The sequence below is a fragment of the Apiospora aurea genome, assembly GCF_038362705.1.
Source record: "Apiospora aurea strain CBS 24483 chromosome Unknown utg000009l_segment0_segment0, whole genome shotgun sequence".
NCBI classification, from domain to species: Eukaryota; Fungi; Ascomycota; class Sordariomycetes; order Amphisphaeriales; family Apiosporaceae; genus Apiospora; species Apiospora aurea.
The window spans coordinates 575,171-590,877 of NW_027117396.1; the positions used below are offsets into that span (position 1 = coordinate 575,171).

Here is a 15,707-nt window from a genome sequence, read left to right on the forward strand (position 1 = left end):
GTGCATAGGTACTTACCTGCTTAATGTGCTGGTTTCCTCCTATTGAATGCAGCCTATCTAACGATCTGATGCATTTAATGTTCTCTGTCAGGTGACACAGATGACGTCGCCACTTCATTCCGTCGATTAGCCAGCCACCTGACAACAACGAAGCCAACAACAACAAGACCACGACATTCATCTACTCATCATCAACCATCACGAATCAATATCTACGGCCCCGCGGAATCAATCTGAGGACCGCTGCTAGTTGATTGTAACAGCAGCTCTTAATTCTATCAGGCCTCTTTTGGAACCACACATCTATACTCAAAGCACTACCACCAAGCTTACTTCCTCACTACGAAAGCTGCTGTATCAAACAAATATGGCACCAATCCCAGTCTACACAAACAGCCCAGTTGCTACGAAGCCTGACGGCGTCACGCCCCAGACTGCGGCACCTGATGCATCTGGAAGCAAAAAGAGACTATCCCGGCAGCCACGACGACGTCCCAAGCGTCATACCCCCAGGCACAACCGGGAGCAGCTTCGTCTCTTCCAATCCAGACCCAGACACCCCAAGCGCAAGCACCACCTCTGCAGGCTACACCCACTCAGCCGCTGGGAACCCAAGGTCCTCCGGCTCCTCAGCCTGGTGCAGTCCCGACCCTGGCGGGGACGACGAGGCATCTGCCACCCCCTCCAAAGGCGGGCGAGAAATATGTCCCGCCACCACCACCTACCACTTCACAGGCTGCGTCAGCACCTTACCCACAACAGATGGCGATCCCGCCACCCACCATGGCATACCCAGCCCAACAACTGGGAACCGCCACGGCCCCTGCACCCTCTTCGGCCTACGCTCAGGCGCCTACCGGGATCGTCGGCCAGGACGGCGCCCAGAACAGTCTGGACCACCCGCCGGGATACCACCAGAACGTTAATGCTGTGGGACTGGACCAATACCAGTACCAGAGGCAGGCTATAGCCCGGAACGAGTCCGCCGATCGCCGGCAGCAGGATGGCACGGAGGAAGAGGGCGTATGGGGTGCAGCGAAGAAATGGGCCGCAGGAGCAGGAGAAAAGCTGGCCGCCGCGGAGAGCGAGGTCTGGAAGCGCATCAACAAGGACTAAGAGCAGCGATGGGGGGAAAACGCATAGGCCCTGAGGTGATGTGGTCTGTTATGGAGTCGGCTATGTTCACAAATTGCGATGTCATTCCCAGCCCGTAGGGTGTGGTTCATCCGTGGTCGACCTGGCGACTTCGCCGCAGCGGGACCACACCTCCAGTTCGGCCGAATGTGCTGAATATGGGAATGAGGCAGGTTCATCCCAAAAGGCTGCTTGCCCTTCAACTATAGTGCCAGCAACGGAAGTTATTATAGTGCAGTTGTCGTCTGTCCCGCACCTCGAAACCGAGCTTGCAGGGAGGCATCTCAGGCAGAGACGTGGGCATTCTGGCTTTGAGGCTATTTTCGATGCAGCTAAATACCAAACAGATCGATCCGAGATAAAACGACCCGAAGAATGTTCCACCTAGATCTGACAAACAGGAGGCGTACTCTCTCGTTGGAACTTCAGGTGGGTTCAGTTTGCAAGCATCGCATAGGCATAATAACACAAGGCCAGTTAATACTATATAGTACGGTGGACTATCAAGAGGACCTGTTTTCTTCTTCCATTTTGGTCCATTGTCCCCGAGGGGCATTCCTTGATTCGTACGATACATGGCAGTGCATTCTGTTTTTGTCTTTTCTTCTTTTTTATCATTCATCGAGTCTCCAGAATTTAAATTGATATGTTGTGCTTGTTCCTTTTTTTCGCTGCAGTCAGCAAAGTAATGGAGGTGGTATCGGGGGAGGGAAGGCGAGTGATGCATGATAGGATCTTCCGAGGGGACCCCTGGGCACGGGCTGGGCAGCTGGGATTGCGTCGTCATTGGTCGGAGATCTCCATAAGATGTCGTCTTAAGAGGATGGGGACGATGCCGGTCACGCACGACAGCATTGCGATAATTTCCCAAAACGTCAGCAAACTTCATGCGCGCCCTGCCTGCCCTGTCGGGGAGCAGGGAGAGGCGGTCGCCCTGGGGGTCGCCCTGGGCTCTGGGCTGTGCCGTGTCCTCCACCCACTAGGCCGAGATATCCAGTTCCCAGATGCAACACTATCAGCCGGGGCCGTTGCGCCTTGGTCCCCTCTAGCAGCCCCCACAGAACAACTCATCGAAGTTTCGAACGAAAGGATAGTAGGTGGTAAAAAAGGAAGGGAGGCAGAGAAAAAGCTGGATGCCCACCAAGGCTCGGTCGCACTAACCAAAGCCGCTGCCGCCTAAAAGGATCTAACGGAGTTGACGACTGCACGGCCGAGCCTTTCTGTTTTGAGCACCACAAGCGCTGTTCGTGACTCGTGCAGCCCTTCGTGTTGGGAAGAAATCGGGCATGTATCTGAGACCTTGAGCCCGAATCAGGCTCTGAAGCCACTGGGAACTACTGCCCCCAGTGGACCACGGGCAAACGCCTCGACGCGTCCGGCACTTCCTAAGGCGGCAGGTGGCCCTCGGCAGTCTCCTATATCCCAATATACTACACCATGCTTACTATATTTGACTTCTGGACCCGTAGCCTAGGATTGTTGGAAGGGGGAAATGGGCAGATGGGGTGCTGGTGACTGCTGCCAACTGCCTGCAACCTGTGACCAGGATTCTCGCACTCCTTGCTGCTCGTTCGGGTGGCTTAAGCGGTTGGAAGCTGGGATGTGGCCTTCTACCGAGATGGACATACATGCGCAAAGTGCGCGTCCTGCAGGCTGCAGCATCAGATGGTAGGCCAGCCAGGAGAACGATGGCTGCAAGGATTCGGATTCGGGGCCTCGGGCGGCTGACAAAACTGCAGCTGCAGGTACACTCAATGCGATCGATATGTCAATGTCACGGTCTGGGCGCTACGACGCGGGAGTTGGCGGAAGTAACAACCGCACGACTCGCATACCCAGTTGAGCAGAGATCCCTTCAGAGGCGACGAGTGCATTACATGTAATATCTGTCCAATTCCGGCCCTTTACCAGCACATCGGATGATCGATTGTGGCGGCCTGCAGGAAGCCATCCATCCTCGCCCGAACTCTTTCCTAGCTTGTGCAGATGGGTAACACACAGGCAGAATCAGACAGAAAAGGCCTGCTATTAGGTTAATATCTCGCGCATCTTATCACATCATATATCAAAGCACGGATGCTTGCCCATTATCGATAGAGAGGCCAGCCGATAGCGAATAGGCTCATGTACCGCTAACCATCCTCGAGCTTTATCCTCTTAATAGCCGTCACTTATAGTCGGAGTCGGATCGTGACCAGGGCCACCTACCCAGATCAGTGGCAAAGACTGACAGCTGGCTCCGGCTTGCAGAGGATATCCTCGCAGCCAGATGGAGCGCACCCCGTCCAGCCATGCACTGCGGATACGAAACAACAACATCGGAGTGCCAATTGAGTCACGTTGGGAAGACAGAGCAGAGACAGACGGTGGCTGCCGTCAGAGATTTCGCAGGAGTGTCCTCTGCAGATGCGCAGTCACCCCGTTAGCTGCGCCATTGGGTCCTGACAACCAAGCAGAGGGCCGGGACGGCCTCGCTTCGTTGCTGACTGAAACAAGGTGGTAAGATGCGGCTGTCAAGTTTTCACAGGCTCGATGACACGGTGGTATCGGCCATTGTACAGTAGAAGAAGCTTAAAACGAACAACACGGGGGGCCTCGATCGGCGCAGAAGCAGCAGACAGCAGAAAAAGCAGCAGCGGCAGCAGCACAGTGCAACAACTTGAGCGCGAGGGAGTCTCCAACGGCGTTTTGATCCGGTTTCCGGATTACCAAACTAAACGTCCCATAACTTTTTGTCTCCAAGGGAACATTTTCTGGGCAATAAGGCAAATGCTAGCAGCTAGATCAAACGATGTTCGTCTGCCTTGGGCAGTTGTCACCCCGAGAGCCATCTGTTGTGTTGAACCCAGTGGGCCAGATGGGATGGTGATCATGGATTGCTGTGTCTAGCGCCAAACCATGTCTGACAACATGGGCCCTGTAACTGTTGGCGGCTGCCGTCTTTTTCCCTCTGCCCAGCACCCAGTGCCAGTCTCCCAGTCTGGGAGATATCTAGGTCAGCCAGGGTGATGGTCAAACGTTCTGGGCCTTATCCCTGCCTCACCTACTTTATCCCAGAGCACACAGTGTAGCATCTATGGGCACCGGCTATGTGGACTTGCGCCTGAGTGTCTACTACCGTACTAGAGTGTGAGGTGTGCGCACACACTACCGCTAGCAGTCGACAGCGCAACATCGCGGATACTGCGTACTGCCGTGTGGAGGCACCAATCGCACGCCTGGCCAGAGTCCGGTTACTCTTTAGAGTATGCAGAAGCCTTATCCGATCCATTATCAATCGCAAACTTGGTTTCTTGGTCTCTTCTCTAGCAGAGACGCACAAAAGCACGGTTGCGGGGTGGGTTTTAGCCGGTTCAGCTGAGGCTCCAGGATAGATTACCATGTAGCCATCGGGCGCTGACGCAACTGAAGCAGCCCACACACCATAGCTTGTGCGAGAAGCGGCCTTTCTTTCCAGGGGCTAGCCTGAGGTGAGGTCAGGTTAGGTACCTGTCAGCTCGGCGACCGTTCGAAAGCAGCTGGGAATAAGCGAGGAAGGATCAAAGGGCGGAGTGGCTAGCAGGTAGGCCTACACTACAGCACATCCATTACCTGCTACCATCACTAACCTATATGGCGGTTTCGGGGTCCGAACACGCAGCAATATCTACATACCCTGCCATGATAGTAGGTTTGACTTTTCGATCGAGAGAAACATTGCAGAGCAGAACCCAGGCTTCGCGATCTCATTGGCAGGGACGGCTGACGAATAGCAAGTGTATAAGGAGGGTATATCAGAAGGGTTGCGATGATATTTATTCTTAGCCTTGTTGGCTTTGACCCCTCCTGCGCGCACACCACACTGCGCACTTTTCGCACAGTGGGAGGATTGAATGGTAGGGAGGCAGCAGATGGATGGCACCTAACAGCCGGCCTATTAGTGGACAGCATCGGGCCCTATCGCGTTCCAGGTATGGGTGCTATATATGCTGCAGTAAGAAACGGAGCGCGCCCGTGCCAGTTACAGGCGTAGTTGCTTTGTCTTTATCCATTGTGCAGAAGCGAGGAGAAGAAGCAGAAGAAGAAGAAGTAGAAGAACAAGCCGACGACGACGACGACGCGTTTGAGGTTGAGTTGTGGGGTTCGCGATGCAAATGGGCTGACTGGCTGGGAGATGGACGCAGGGGTTCCACCGCGTGTCTCAGAGCCCGATCCTGAAACTCGGGCATCCCTGCCGGTTCTGCCACGCTAGGCCCGATTCCGCTAGACAACCTGTCAACCACAACTTCAGGAAATTTCGTTGCACAGAGAGCTTCTTTTTCTCGTTGTTCCATTGACGACCGATGCCTGGATGGGAGGGAGAAGCACAAAACACATCAGCCAAATCCAATGGTATTGCGTCGGATTGGCATTGGATTGATTCCAGCCCGTTCAGCCCAGCCCGGCCATCGCGCCGGACCACATAACGACCTCAGATGGCAGGGCGCCTCCAAGTTCCCACGCTCCAATCCATCTGGTGCCCGACTGAATCTGCTCTCACTAACGCCTGTGATTCATTTGCCCTGGCACGCCCGGCTGTCTCCGTTGATTACCAAGGACTTACTTATTCCAACCTGCGTCAAGGAAACGTGCCCTGATTTTTTAATATACTCGAGCACACTCGGGACTTCCTTTTAGCTGGCTCGGATATGACCGCCCCTACGTCAGGACTGCTGCGGCTGTCCCTCTTGCTTGCGAGGTTTCCCCCTAGTACCACCTTGCCCAGCCCAGCCCAGCGAGCATGCCGCCTCCGTTGTGCGGCTCTACTAACGTAACGGGCAGTCTGTTGACACCGTAACCTCGTCGACGGCATTCATCTGCCAGCCCGGCCCCTGCTCAGCCAGGCTGCTTCAGGCTAGGTCCCCGTCGAGTTGCTACATGCTACCCGCACAAGAAACTTGTCCCCTTCTCCAGATCGACCTATCCGGTCCATGTCTTGTGTCGTGGTCGTGTCATACGACACCGACCAACTTACCCTGGTGGCCCTCGAGGCTGTGTGCCGAAAGAAAGAAAGAAAGAAAGAAAAAAAAAAACTCTGCTCTAGACTTGCTATTTTCAGACCTCACGAGCCCGCTGCTTCCGTCATAGAGTTGCTTTCCCCTCCGGCCAAGCGGTCGTCTTCTTGGTCTGCTCGCTCGCTCGTCCCGTCCTGCCACCCTCGTCGAGCTCGCGAGTTGGATAACATATGAGACAAGCCACCTCCTCGGATCTCTAACCCCACCCGAGAAAAACCTCGAGATGGGATGGGTCGGCCGATCATTCGCGGTTCTCGCGAGAATCCGTTTCCTACTCCTCTCGCTTCTGTTGCGCTAGCCAGTGCTGGGCTCTCAGCAGCTTCGATATCTGAGATGCCCTATTCAAATAATGTTATTCTCCTAGGGCCGTTTTCGCCAGTGGTTAGGGCCCCCGAAGGGTCCATGTATGGATTATCCCGAAGAAGAAATCGACCCATGTTCGTTCCTTAACTGGGGCAGGCCCGGCCATTATATTAGCCCCCCTAGCCACTTCGGGACTACGCGATGCCCTGTACCTGACGGCTTACCCCATACCATCTTGTTCTTTCGACACATCATCGACGGAGAGATGTAGCCTACCGAGTGGCCCTTGTAGTGCAAATCCTTGCATATGCCCCTGGCCCATGTTATCCAGTCTGGCTCTTTTCAGCAGGCCAAGCCTGTTCTCGCACACCAGACTCCCCTCTGGAGTCTGCTGGCCAGGGCCAAGTTTGTATCAAGGACGCCGGCTTAGCTCCTACCGACGTTCCGAACAAGACCCAGCATGCCGTACTGGGTTATCACACTAGATCATGGATGATGCCTATTCGAGCTCTGTACTTTCTTTTATATCACCGGGGGTCCTGCACTGCCCCTCACGTATCCTTCCTGTTGCTCCCCTTTCGCCTTGTCCACCCCTCGTATGCCACCAACACTATCCAAGTTGCTAGTCGCTCCTTTCTTCCCTGTATCTCCCACGGAACAGACATTATTAAACCCCTCCGGTCTATAACACTGAGAGCTGGTTCTCTTTCCCACCTGGACGCGCCAAACTGCCTGTTTGCAAGACCTCTTGACCAAACGAGTTTCTCCCCCCCCGGACAACTCACTACATTCTTTTATACTATCAGCGCGTGCTTGATACTGAGGCCGCCCTGACCCACGACTCTCACTTACAGCCATACCCACGCTCTCTTCTGCCGTCCACCAACTCCAAGGATACAGCTGTACATACTATCACACCGTCGAGGCCCAGATTTGCCCGCCGCGCTCTTTACATCAACTCCGTCGCGCACAGCAACGTGCTTTGGCGATATACCAGATATCCCTACCGGAAATTAAACGAAGGTTTTCAAACTCGGATCATAGCTCATGCTATTATTACCATGTAAGTCAACTATGCCCATGACTCGTCTGGACTACGTGGGCCTTGCGGATCCACGCCTGTTTATTCTGGTATCGGAGGGTTCTAGGCATGGTATCCAGCCAGATCAATGCTAACTCCCTCCTGTCTCAGCGTCCATTGTGCAATAGCTTAAGTCACGCTGCCCTCCCTGGCCCGGCTTGACCATGGACTCCAGTCATTCTCATCTGTATGCCCGTCCTGACTGAACAATATACTACTGCCATTTCATAAAACTCACAACCCTCTAGGCAGCAGCAGCACCAGCAGTTACAAACACCTGCTTTCACATACACCCCTAACAGGAGAGAAGTCCACGTACCTCCTCCACCCCCGATCATGACAATGAGCGGGAACGAGATGCCAGCTACGACGGAGGGAATGGGCACACCGGCCGGCCCTTGGGCAACACCCACATCACAAGGCATGAAGCCTCGGCCCGCGACAATTCATGAAGGATTCTCATACTGCTCTGGAGAAGGCTTCAACACCATACAGGCCTGGGACCCTTCCGGCTTGGATATGCAGAGCACTCCAAGTGAGACCATGTCCCGCCCGGTTTCGATGCATCAACAAGAGTTCTACCCTATGGCAACCATGGAGCACAACCCTTGGGGAATGAAGCCGTGCGAGGACAATATGGACGTTCACAGCCTTGACGCAGATATGATTGGCCAGGCTTATACCTCCGATGATGCCATTCCGATCCTCGACTTGCGGTACGCTGGGCAGCAAATGGAGAACGAAAACATGGGGTTCGAAAACGGTTTTGGCCAGCGACGCATGTCCGGCTCTTCCTTCACCATGTCGACTTCGGGTGGTATGTCTGACATGCCATCCTACGAAGAGTTCTCCGCCGCCATGTCGGAGGCGCCCTCTTTCACATCGGACTACCCGCCCACCTCCAACAGAAACTCGCTCATGTCGTCAACACAACTCTCTCCCGTAGCCTCGCCACGCATGACTCCTCAGAGTCGCTCTGAGTTGGTTCGAACCCAGAGCCGAGGCCGTGGCGCTTCGCCTTCGCCGCGCCCTGGCACCGTACGATCTGCGCCGTATACCGTTGACAGCAGTGCACGAAACAAGAGATGGTCGACTGGCTCCTACGGTACGACTCCAAACCGCCGACCGTCGCCATTCGTCTACCAGCATACCCACGATCCTTTCGGTCATCGCGTCTCTTCCAGGCATTCGTCCCCTACCATTTCGAACCCGCCGCTGCCTTTGAATTTCGGAAACCTTCAAGCCGTACAGCAACATCCTTTCTTGATGTCTCACGGCCCTCCTCCGGCCTACCGCAACAGCATGCTTCTGCCCTCTCAATTGCCCTCCCAGCTGCCTTCTCAGCATTTCCATCCCGATGCGCACGTCTTTGAGAACCCGCCCCCGTTGCTTTCTCATGGTCTGTTCAGGATGCTTCAGAGCAACGCTGACCCTCACTCGCTCCATGGCCACTACACTGACCTCTCTGACCCGCCGGATCTGTATGCCTCTCTGAACGAGGAGCAAATTCCTCCTCCCCCGGAGGATATGAACCCCGAGGACCCAGACATGGTTCCCCACGAGCAAGAGCTCAGGTTTGAAGGCGACCTATACACGCCCAGATGGGTTCGTGGCCACGGCAACAAGCGTGAAGGATGGTGTGGCATCTGCAAGCCCGGACGCTGGCTGGTGCTGAAGAATTCCGCATTCTGGTACGACAAGAGTTTCACTCACGGCATCAGCGCAGCAACCGGCAGCCCCTTCCAGGAGCCTCATGAGACCAGACGGATGGATGGAAACCCTGATGTCTGGGAAGGCCTTTGCGGCAGCTGCAATGACTGGATAGCATTGGTTAGCAGCAAGAAGAAGGGCACAACGTGGTTCCGTCATGCATACAAGGTAAGCACCGGAGACTCTTTTCGTCAATAAATCGCCACTAACTAGGGAACAGTGCCACACTCACCCAAAGATCAAAGACGCTCCGAAGCGAAGGCGCGAGAGCAGCCACTCGCGAGCGCTTGCGGCATCGCACATGGCGAAGCCCAAGGTAGAGCCTCAAACACCGAGGACGCCGCATACCCCTGCGAACAACGCGACTGGTGTAGAGACGCCGACTCCAATGCCACCCACTTCAGTGCCAATGAGTATGCAGCACTCGACGCCGATGATGCAACCCGCCACTCCGCTCGATGACATGTCGAATATGATCTAATCGAGCCGGATCAGACGACCGCACTTTCTTCGCACGATCTTCTATTTTCTATTTACGTTACCGCAAATTAGATGCTTCACGAAGTTCTTTTCCTTAAAGTTACTTCAACGATGTGATGACCCTGGGAAGAAACCTATAGACTGGCATTTTCGAGGGCTGCGTTGGCCGTACGGAACCACCTCGGTGGCATTCTCGTCGTGCTCACCTCTCCCAAGCAACAATTTTTCAACACTGCAAGACATACCCTATTTCATCTCATATACTCCATTTTATTTCATCTCTCGCACATATACGAACACACGAAACCGGGACGGGTTGGATACGATACCATGGCGAACTGTTTGCGAACCCCCTGGTGGATGGCGATCTTCTCAATACAGAAGTCGCGGGCTGGAGCCGGCACTGGAGCCGACGGACAAAGAGGAAGAGGAGGAATGTCTAATATGTGGCCGGCTTCACTATGATGACTATCAGGCCGAGCCGCCCTCGAAAAGAAAAAAATTCAACAAACGTATGAATCACACAACACCCATTGCTTTTTAGCCTTTCCCCTTTCCTACACGTTTTCTCTTTCCTTATACTCTGGATCGTTTCTTCTTCGCTTGTTCATATACGCACAGCGCGCAAATGTTTTTCTCTCTCTTAATCGTAGATAGTTAAATACCTGATACCCCTTTTGATGATTTGGGGGAGCTGGCGGGGAAAAAAGGAGGAGAGGAAGAGGAGGAAACCAACGAAGGGCTCGGCCGGCCATGCCACACGAAACCGCTGGCGATGGAACGAAGAAAGGTCGATATGAAACAGTCCCAGACTGGGTCTGCTGAGGACTGAATGGGACGGATTCGCATGGGAATGGGACAAATGACGGGTTTAAGCAAATTCGCGGTATCAAGCAGCTCGGTCTGACTTAGATCACGATGAATGAATTATCAGTTCTCTAAACACACTTCCTACACTGTCTGTGCCTGCCTGCTTCTGATGGTAAAAACCCCCGGCTATTTGGTCTTGCTTTTGCTGGGCGACTGGGCTGCGCAAACGCGTCGTTCACGTCGTGTGAGCGGAACTCGACCGATGCCTCTAAGCATCAGGGTCCATATAGTGCGGGACTCCTGGGACATGTGCGAGAGAGGGAGCCGATGGTTTCCTACCGACCAGACTCTTGGTCTCCAACCCCCGCGCCGATCATGCAGTCACGACGATAAGGAGAAACCGCCAGCAAACCCTCCGAAACAAGAAACTCCCGAGATCCGCAGCTGTCAGCTTTTACCCCCCCTTTGAATGGGGCTCTATGTGGCCGCTGTATTGTCGCGACCATACTTCACACTATCTCCATATCATAACTGCCCTCTTCTTCTACTGTTGCTGCACCCACCCCCTCCCCTATTACATGACTTAAAGAGCGTATGGTGTGAGGCCGATGATCACCAGAGAGGTTCGAGTAAGTCTCCAACTGCGCCTCAGGGGTTTTGGAGGAGGGGTGGTGAGGGGTGGGACGTTTTGAAATGTTCCGCCATTCCACTTCTTTTTTCTTTCTTTCTTTCTTTCTTTCTGGCTCGCTGTTTCTGCCGTATCTGATGTAATGCATGAAAGACAAGAAACGCATGCCCGTGCAATGCAACTCTAATGTGGTACCTTGCAACAGGGCGTTGGAGGCTTAGCCATACGATATATATAGAAAAAGGTACTTTGGGGAGGAGAAAAAGGATTTTGACTGTTCAACCGAAAAAGGAGCAAGGAAGAAAAGTTGAAGGTGGTGTTGTACAACATACTTGCAACAGCGTACCTGTGCACATGCCACCTTAATACCACCCTCCCCAAATGTAACCCCGATGCTTTGCTTGTCGAGGCAAGACGTACCTGTAATATCATACCGGTATTTCCATCCCTCCATGGCCCCAAAGGGTGTTGAGCACCGATAGCGAACCCGCTTGCTTTAAATGAGCATGCCGGCATCATGCAGATGGTTATCAAAGTAAGCCTCGTATGAGCAAGCAGCAGCGAGCTCGGATGAACGGCCGAAAGTGCTGCGCCTGTTTCCGCCGGGCCCGAAAAGTAGCCCCAGTTCCTGTTATGCAGCCCTATATATGAACCGGGTGACGATGGTTCAAATAGTGTGACGAACGCGCACCGCGGCACCGCGAATCCTGGACCTATCCCCCCTAATAACAACATATACGTGCCGTATCGATCGCCCGTGCTAATGATGGTTCGTCCCGAGTGACAAGCGATCCGCATGAACGGGCGGTTACGCGCATAAGTCCTGTTCAGCACATCTGTTAAATTGGATGGGCCGATGGGTGATGGTTGGCAACTCTTGCCTCTCGAGTTCAAGCAATGCAATTCTACCTTGCGTGCAACACTGTATTGTACCGCACTACATCGCTCTAACAAGTATATTCTCCTTTTTTGTTTCTCCATTATCGGTATGCGGTTCAGGGGCTATCGGGTACCGGGCGCCGGCGCGTGACAGCTACCGCCTGCAAGATCCTGTGGCTGTACCGACATCACCAGGTGCGCCATGCCTGCATCGTCCCGGGTATGCCTACTGCTACGCTCTCTTCTTGGGTCTTGGTTCGGAAAGACTCGGGCTCTCCCGAAGACCATGCCAGGGATCGATCGAATGTGTTCGTTTCTTGTTCTGCTCGTCGGATCAGTCCCCGAACCTGGAGGGCCTGTGGTGCATGTCCGGCATGCCCTTCGCCTCCATGGCGAGGTTTGATGCCCTACTCGATATCGTCGATGAAAGTGAGCGTTGAGTGGACTGTTCAATCGAGGGACCGACGGGGGACCTGGCGGAATGCTACTTGAACAGTCTATTACTTGTTGAACCTGGCACCGAAGCACGGTACCTGGCCTAGACAAGCCACTGATGAGGAGTAGTAGGCGTCAAACAGAAAAGAAAAGACAGGATAGGGGCCAGCGGTAATGCCACGCAAAAGGGAACGGTTGCCCAATGCATATCTTCGGCTCAGCACCGAAACGCCACCATTGGTTGGAGGCAATGGCGCCGGTTTTCGGTCCCCTTTCTGGCTACTGCGGGTTACTTCGACGGGCTCGCCCATACTCCTGGGTCGAGTTGTCTCCTGACGCTATTGACCACTAGCTGAAGGGCTCGTAGTGGTAGTAGGCTCGGGTGTATCTTGGACTTGTTATCTTGGTTCACCGGGATAATGATTGATAGGACCTTGACATATGTCAATCCCATTTGCAATTTCCAGAAGCTGTCCTGTAGCTGTCCATAAGAGGAAGGAACACAAGTTGCCTCAATGCTCCCGACCGTGAGTGTTCCAAGACGAGGAACCGAAGATGATTGGCATGGGGGTTGTGCTTCAAGCAGCACCCCATGTACCTTTCTGTCGCAAAGTACGAAAGGTCGTAACCAGGGTAGCTAGGAGAGCTTCCTTCATATCTGAGGCACGCAACTTATCCAACGTGCAGTTCACTCCTCGCTCCGCGGCCTTTGCAGAGTAAAGCCCGTATTCACGCCAGGCGTCGTCGTGTACAGCAAAGGAAGCCCCCAGGCAGTGCTTCGGTACCCAGCGAGGAAAAGACATATGCCGGCTTTGTGATGTTGAGTAGGAACGACCGCCATGTATTTTGAGCCTGACCTAACCGCCTTTTACAGGCTATAGGAGTTCGAGAACACCATGGCTTCGATGGCTGGCGCGAACGATAACAATCGAACCATAATCATTCAATTTTAATAAACCGATAGCAAATCGAGGAGCCCATGAGTTCTGGGAAGGCCTAGTTTTAGTGCTGTATTAGCCGTCTTTTAGAGCCTACGCATGTCAGGGAAAGGTATTTCAGAGGGCAGTCCTAGTACTATTGCGCCATATTGTCAAAGAGCTGCTCGGTTATCTAGCCCTGGCGCGGGCCAAACTAGGATCGATAACCGTAAATAGCCCATCGGTTGCGCTGCCCGGCCCTCGATAATAGCTAGGATATATCAGGAAACCATGGCGAGTTCCCCCCGTCTTGGCGTAAAAGAGATTCGACACTGCTGTCCGCGGTCTTGGGCCTGAGTGGCCGGCGCACCAATGGTCCTCCGAGATCGCTGTACCATATGGGGACATTCATACGGTGGCTGACTGAAGCTTCTTAGATTCGCCTGCCCTGATGGTCGCTTCAAAGGATATTGAGACAGAGCCTCAAAGAAAGATTCCGACCGATCTCAGATGGCCCGGGTCTTTGGACTATCGCGTATATTGAATGCTCGTCGCCGTGCCTGTCGTACGGAAACATATGCACGTTGCGATGAGGAGCCATAAAGGCCATCGCCTTACTGAGTGGACTCATATTCGCCGAGTGGATTCATGTTGGCTCCCCCAGATATGCCCCGTCTGACCCCAAAGGTTTTGTGTGGGCGTGTGGGCGACTGAGGGTCACGACGAAGAGGCCCGGTGTCCCTCATTATGATGAAGTTGTGTATTCGGACCGTTGTGTCGGCTAGTGATAACACCTTGGCTTGCCCATGACTATCGATCGGATGCCCTTCCGGTCTTTTTTCTCCCCTTTCTGTCGTCATGGGCTGTCCGGCTCAACATTCTTCTCCTCCTTACTCGTTACCGTCTCGCCGGACAACGAGTGGTGGACACTCCCATTGACTCGGGCGCGTCTAGCCTCCGTGGGTCGAGATCCACTCCTGGTCAGTCCAGACCCCAGAACAGCTCGCGGGGGCTGAGCATCGGAACCAGACTGGAACTCCAGAGACAGGAGGACGGGCCAGGACGTGTGGCCTTTACTGACACGAGTGCTGGGAGGTGGGAGGGCGGGCGGTCGACGACGAGATCGAGTCGGCCCTGTCTTCCCGACGTTCTCGTGGGGCCGAGATCCAGAGCCAAAAGCTTCCATGGCTTCATTATTGCAGTGAACACCCCTTCCGGGATGGTATAGGAGAAGTACAGCCACGCATACATGGCCGTCGCATGCTTCTTGCCGCGCATTTTACTGCTAGCAACGGCGGTGCTGGGCAGCTGGGCAGCTGGGCAGCTGGGCAGCTGGGCAGCTGGGCTCTCCCCTGCTTGGGTAGGCCTCATCTTAACCTAGGCAAGTGAAGTGAGAGCTTCTCAGCCAGTGAAACGCGTGGACTACTACGCAGAAGACAGAACAAGCGAGTAATGCTGTGCGCCCTCCAACGTTAGCGGCCCAGTTTTTGCATGCGCTACCGCGAATGCTCCGGCATCATCTCGGAGCTGACAGCGCGGATCGTCCATCCATCGTCGTCCGGAACCGAAGATACAGTAAGGAGGGCTTGGCGCAACAGTCATACGGGGAACGGCGGCTATCCAGAGCGTTGCAATGCAGCACCCGAGACTCGCATGCGGCCAATTGCCCAGCCTCTGCAGATGGTTACAGACCCTTACATGCATGAGGAGACGAGAAGATGAGATGATAGAGATGCTTGCATACCTAATATACTTTGTACGAGCTCTTCAACTGTCTGGTGGCCAGCATTGGCAGCTGATTCGTAGAGAAGGTGTGGATGCCTAAGACTGAAATGCGGAACCAAATCTGGGGATGCAATCGCCGTCCGCTCAGACTTCCATTTTGCAACAAATCTGATCCCAGCAAACTCTATTTTGGACCAAGATCAAGCATCCGTACTTTCCAATTTCTCCAATCTCCCATGCCACGAGCACCAACCACCATCATCGCCCACTACCTACCTACAGTACATACAGTCTACTTACTGCCTACGACGTACATGTAGGTACACGTACAGTACTCCAAGGTCGGACGGAACCCCCCTGAAGATCCAACCGGCTTTGTGGTGGACCTCTTCTTTTTCTAGAGTGTGCAGCTAGGGGTTTCTTCCCCTCGCTCCCGATGCCCACGCTTCTCTCTCCATTACCGGTCTCTGGCCCGAGCAGCAGACCTCAGCTCAACTACCGCTAGCCTCGCTGCCGTTAGAGACAATTCGCTTAGCAGTATCCAGCACCCATCAGTTGCGATGCTGCTAAGG

At 54.1% G+C, this 15,707-nt stretch overlaps 3 protein-coding genes across 3 annotated transcripts; 2 read left to right on the top strand and 1 right to left on the bottom strand.

Moving 5' to 3' along the window:
• Positions 1 to 367: 367 nt before the first annotated feature.
• Positions 368 to 1,116, top strand: PG986_013290 (uncharacterized protein; the record flags this gene model as incomplete). The annotated part of the gene is made up of 2 exons (XM_066849512.1): positions 368 to 637; positions 691 to 1,116. 2 exons carry the CDS (start codon positions 368 to 370, stop codon positions 1,114 to 1,116), a joined length of 696 nt encoding a protein of 231 aa, XP_066693655.1.
• Positions 1,117 to 7,715: 6,599 nt separating this feature from the next.
• PG986_013291 (uncharacterized protein) lies at positions 7,716 to 9,742 on the top strand (the record flags this gene model as incomplete). The annotated part of the gene is made up of 3 exons (XM_066849513.1): positions 7,716 to 7,738; positions 7,800 to 9,429; positions 9,482 to 9,742. The coding sequence occupies 3 exons, from the start codon at positions 7,716 to 7,718 to the stop codon at positions 9,740 to 9,742; spliced, it is 1,914 nt and encodes a 637-aa protein (XP_066693656.1).
• A 4,649-nt stretch (positions 9,743 to 14,391) lies between these two features.
• PG986_013292 (uncharacterized protein) lies at positions 14,392 to 14,781 on the bottom strand (the record flags this gene model as incomplete). Its single annotated transcript, XM_066849514.1, has 1 exon — positions 14,392 to 14,781. The coding sequence occupies one exon, from the start codon at positions 14,779 to 14,781 to the stop codon at positions 14,392 to 14,394; it is 390 nt and encodes a 129-aa protein (XP_066693657.1).
• Positions 14,782 to 15,707: the final 926 nt, after the last annotated feature.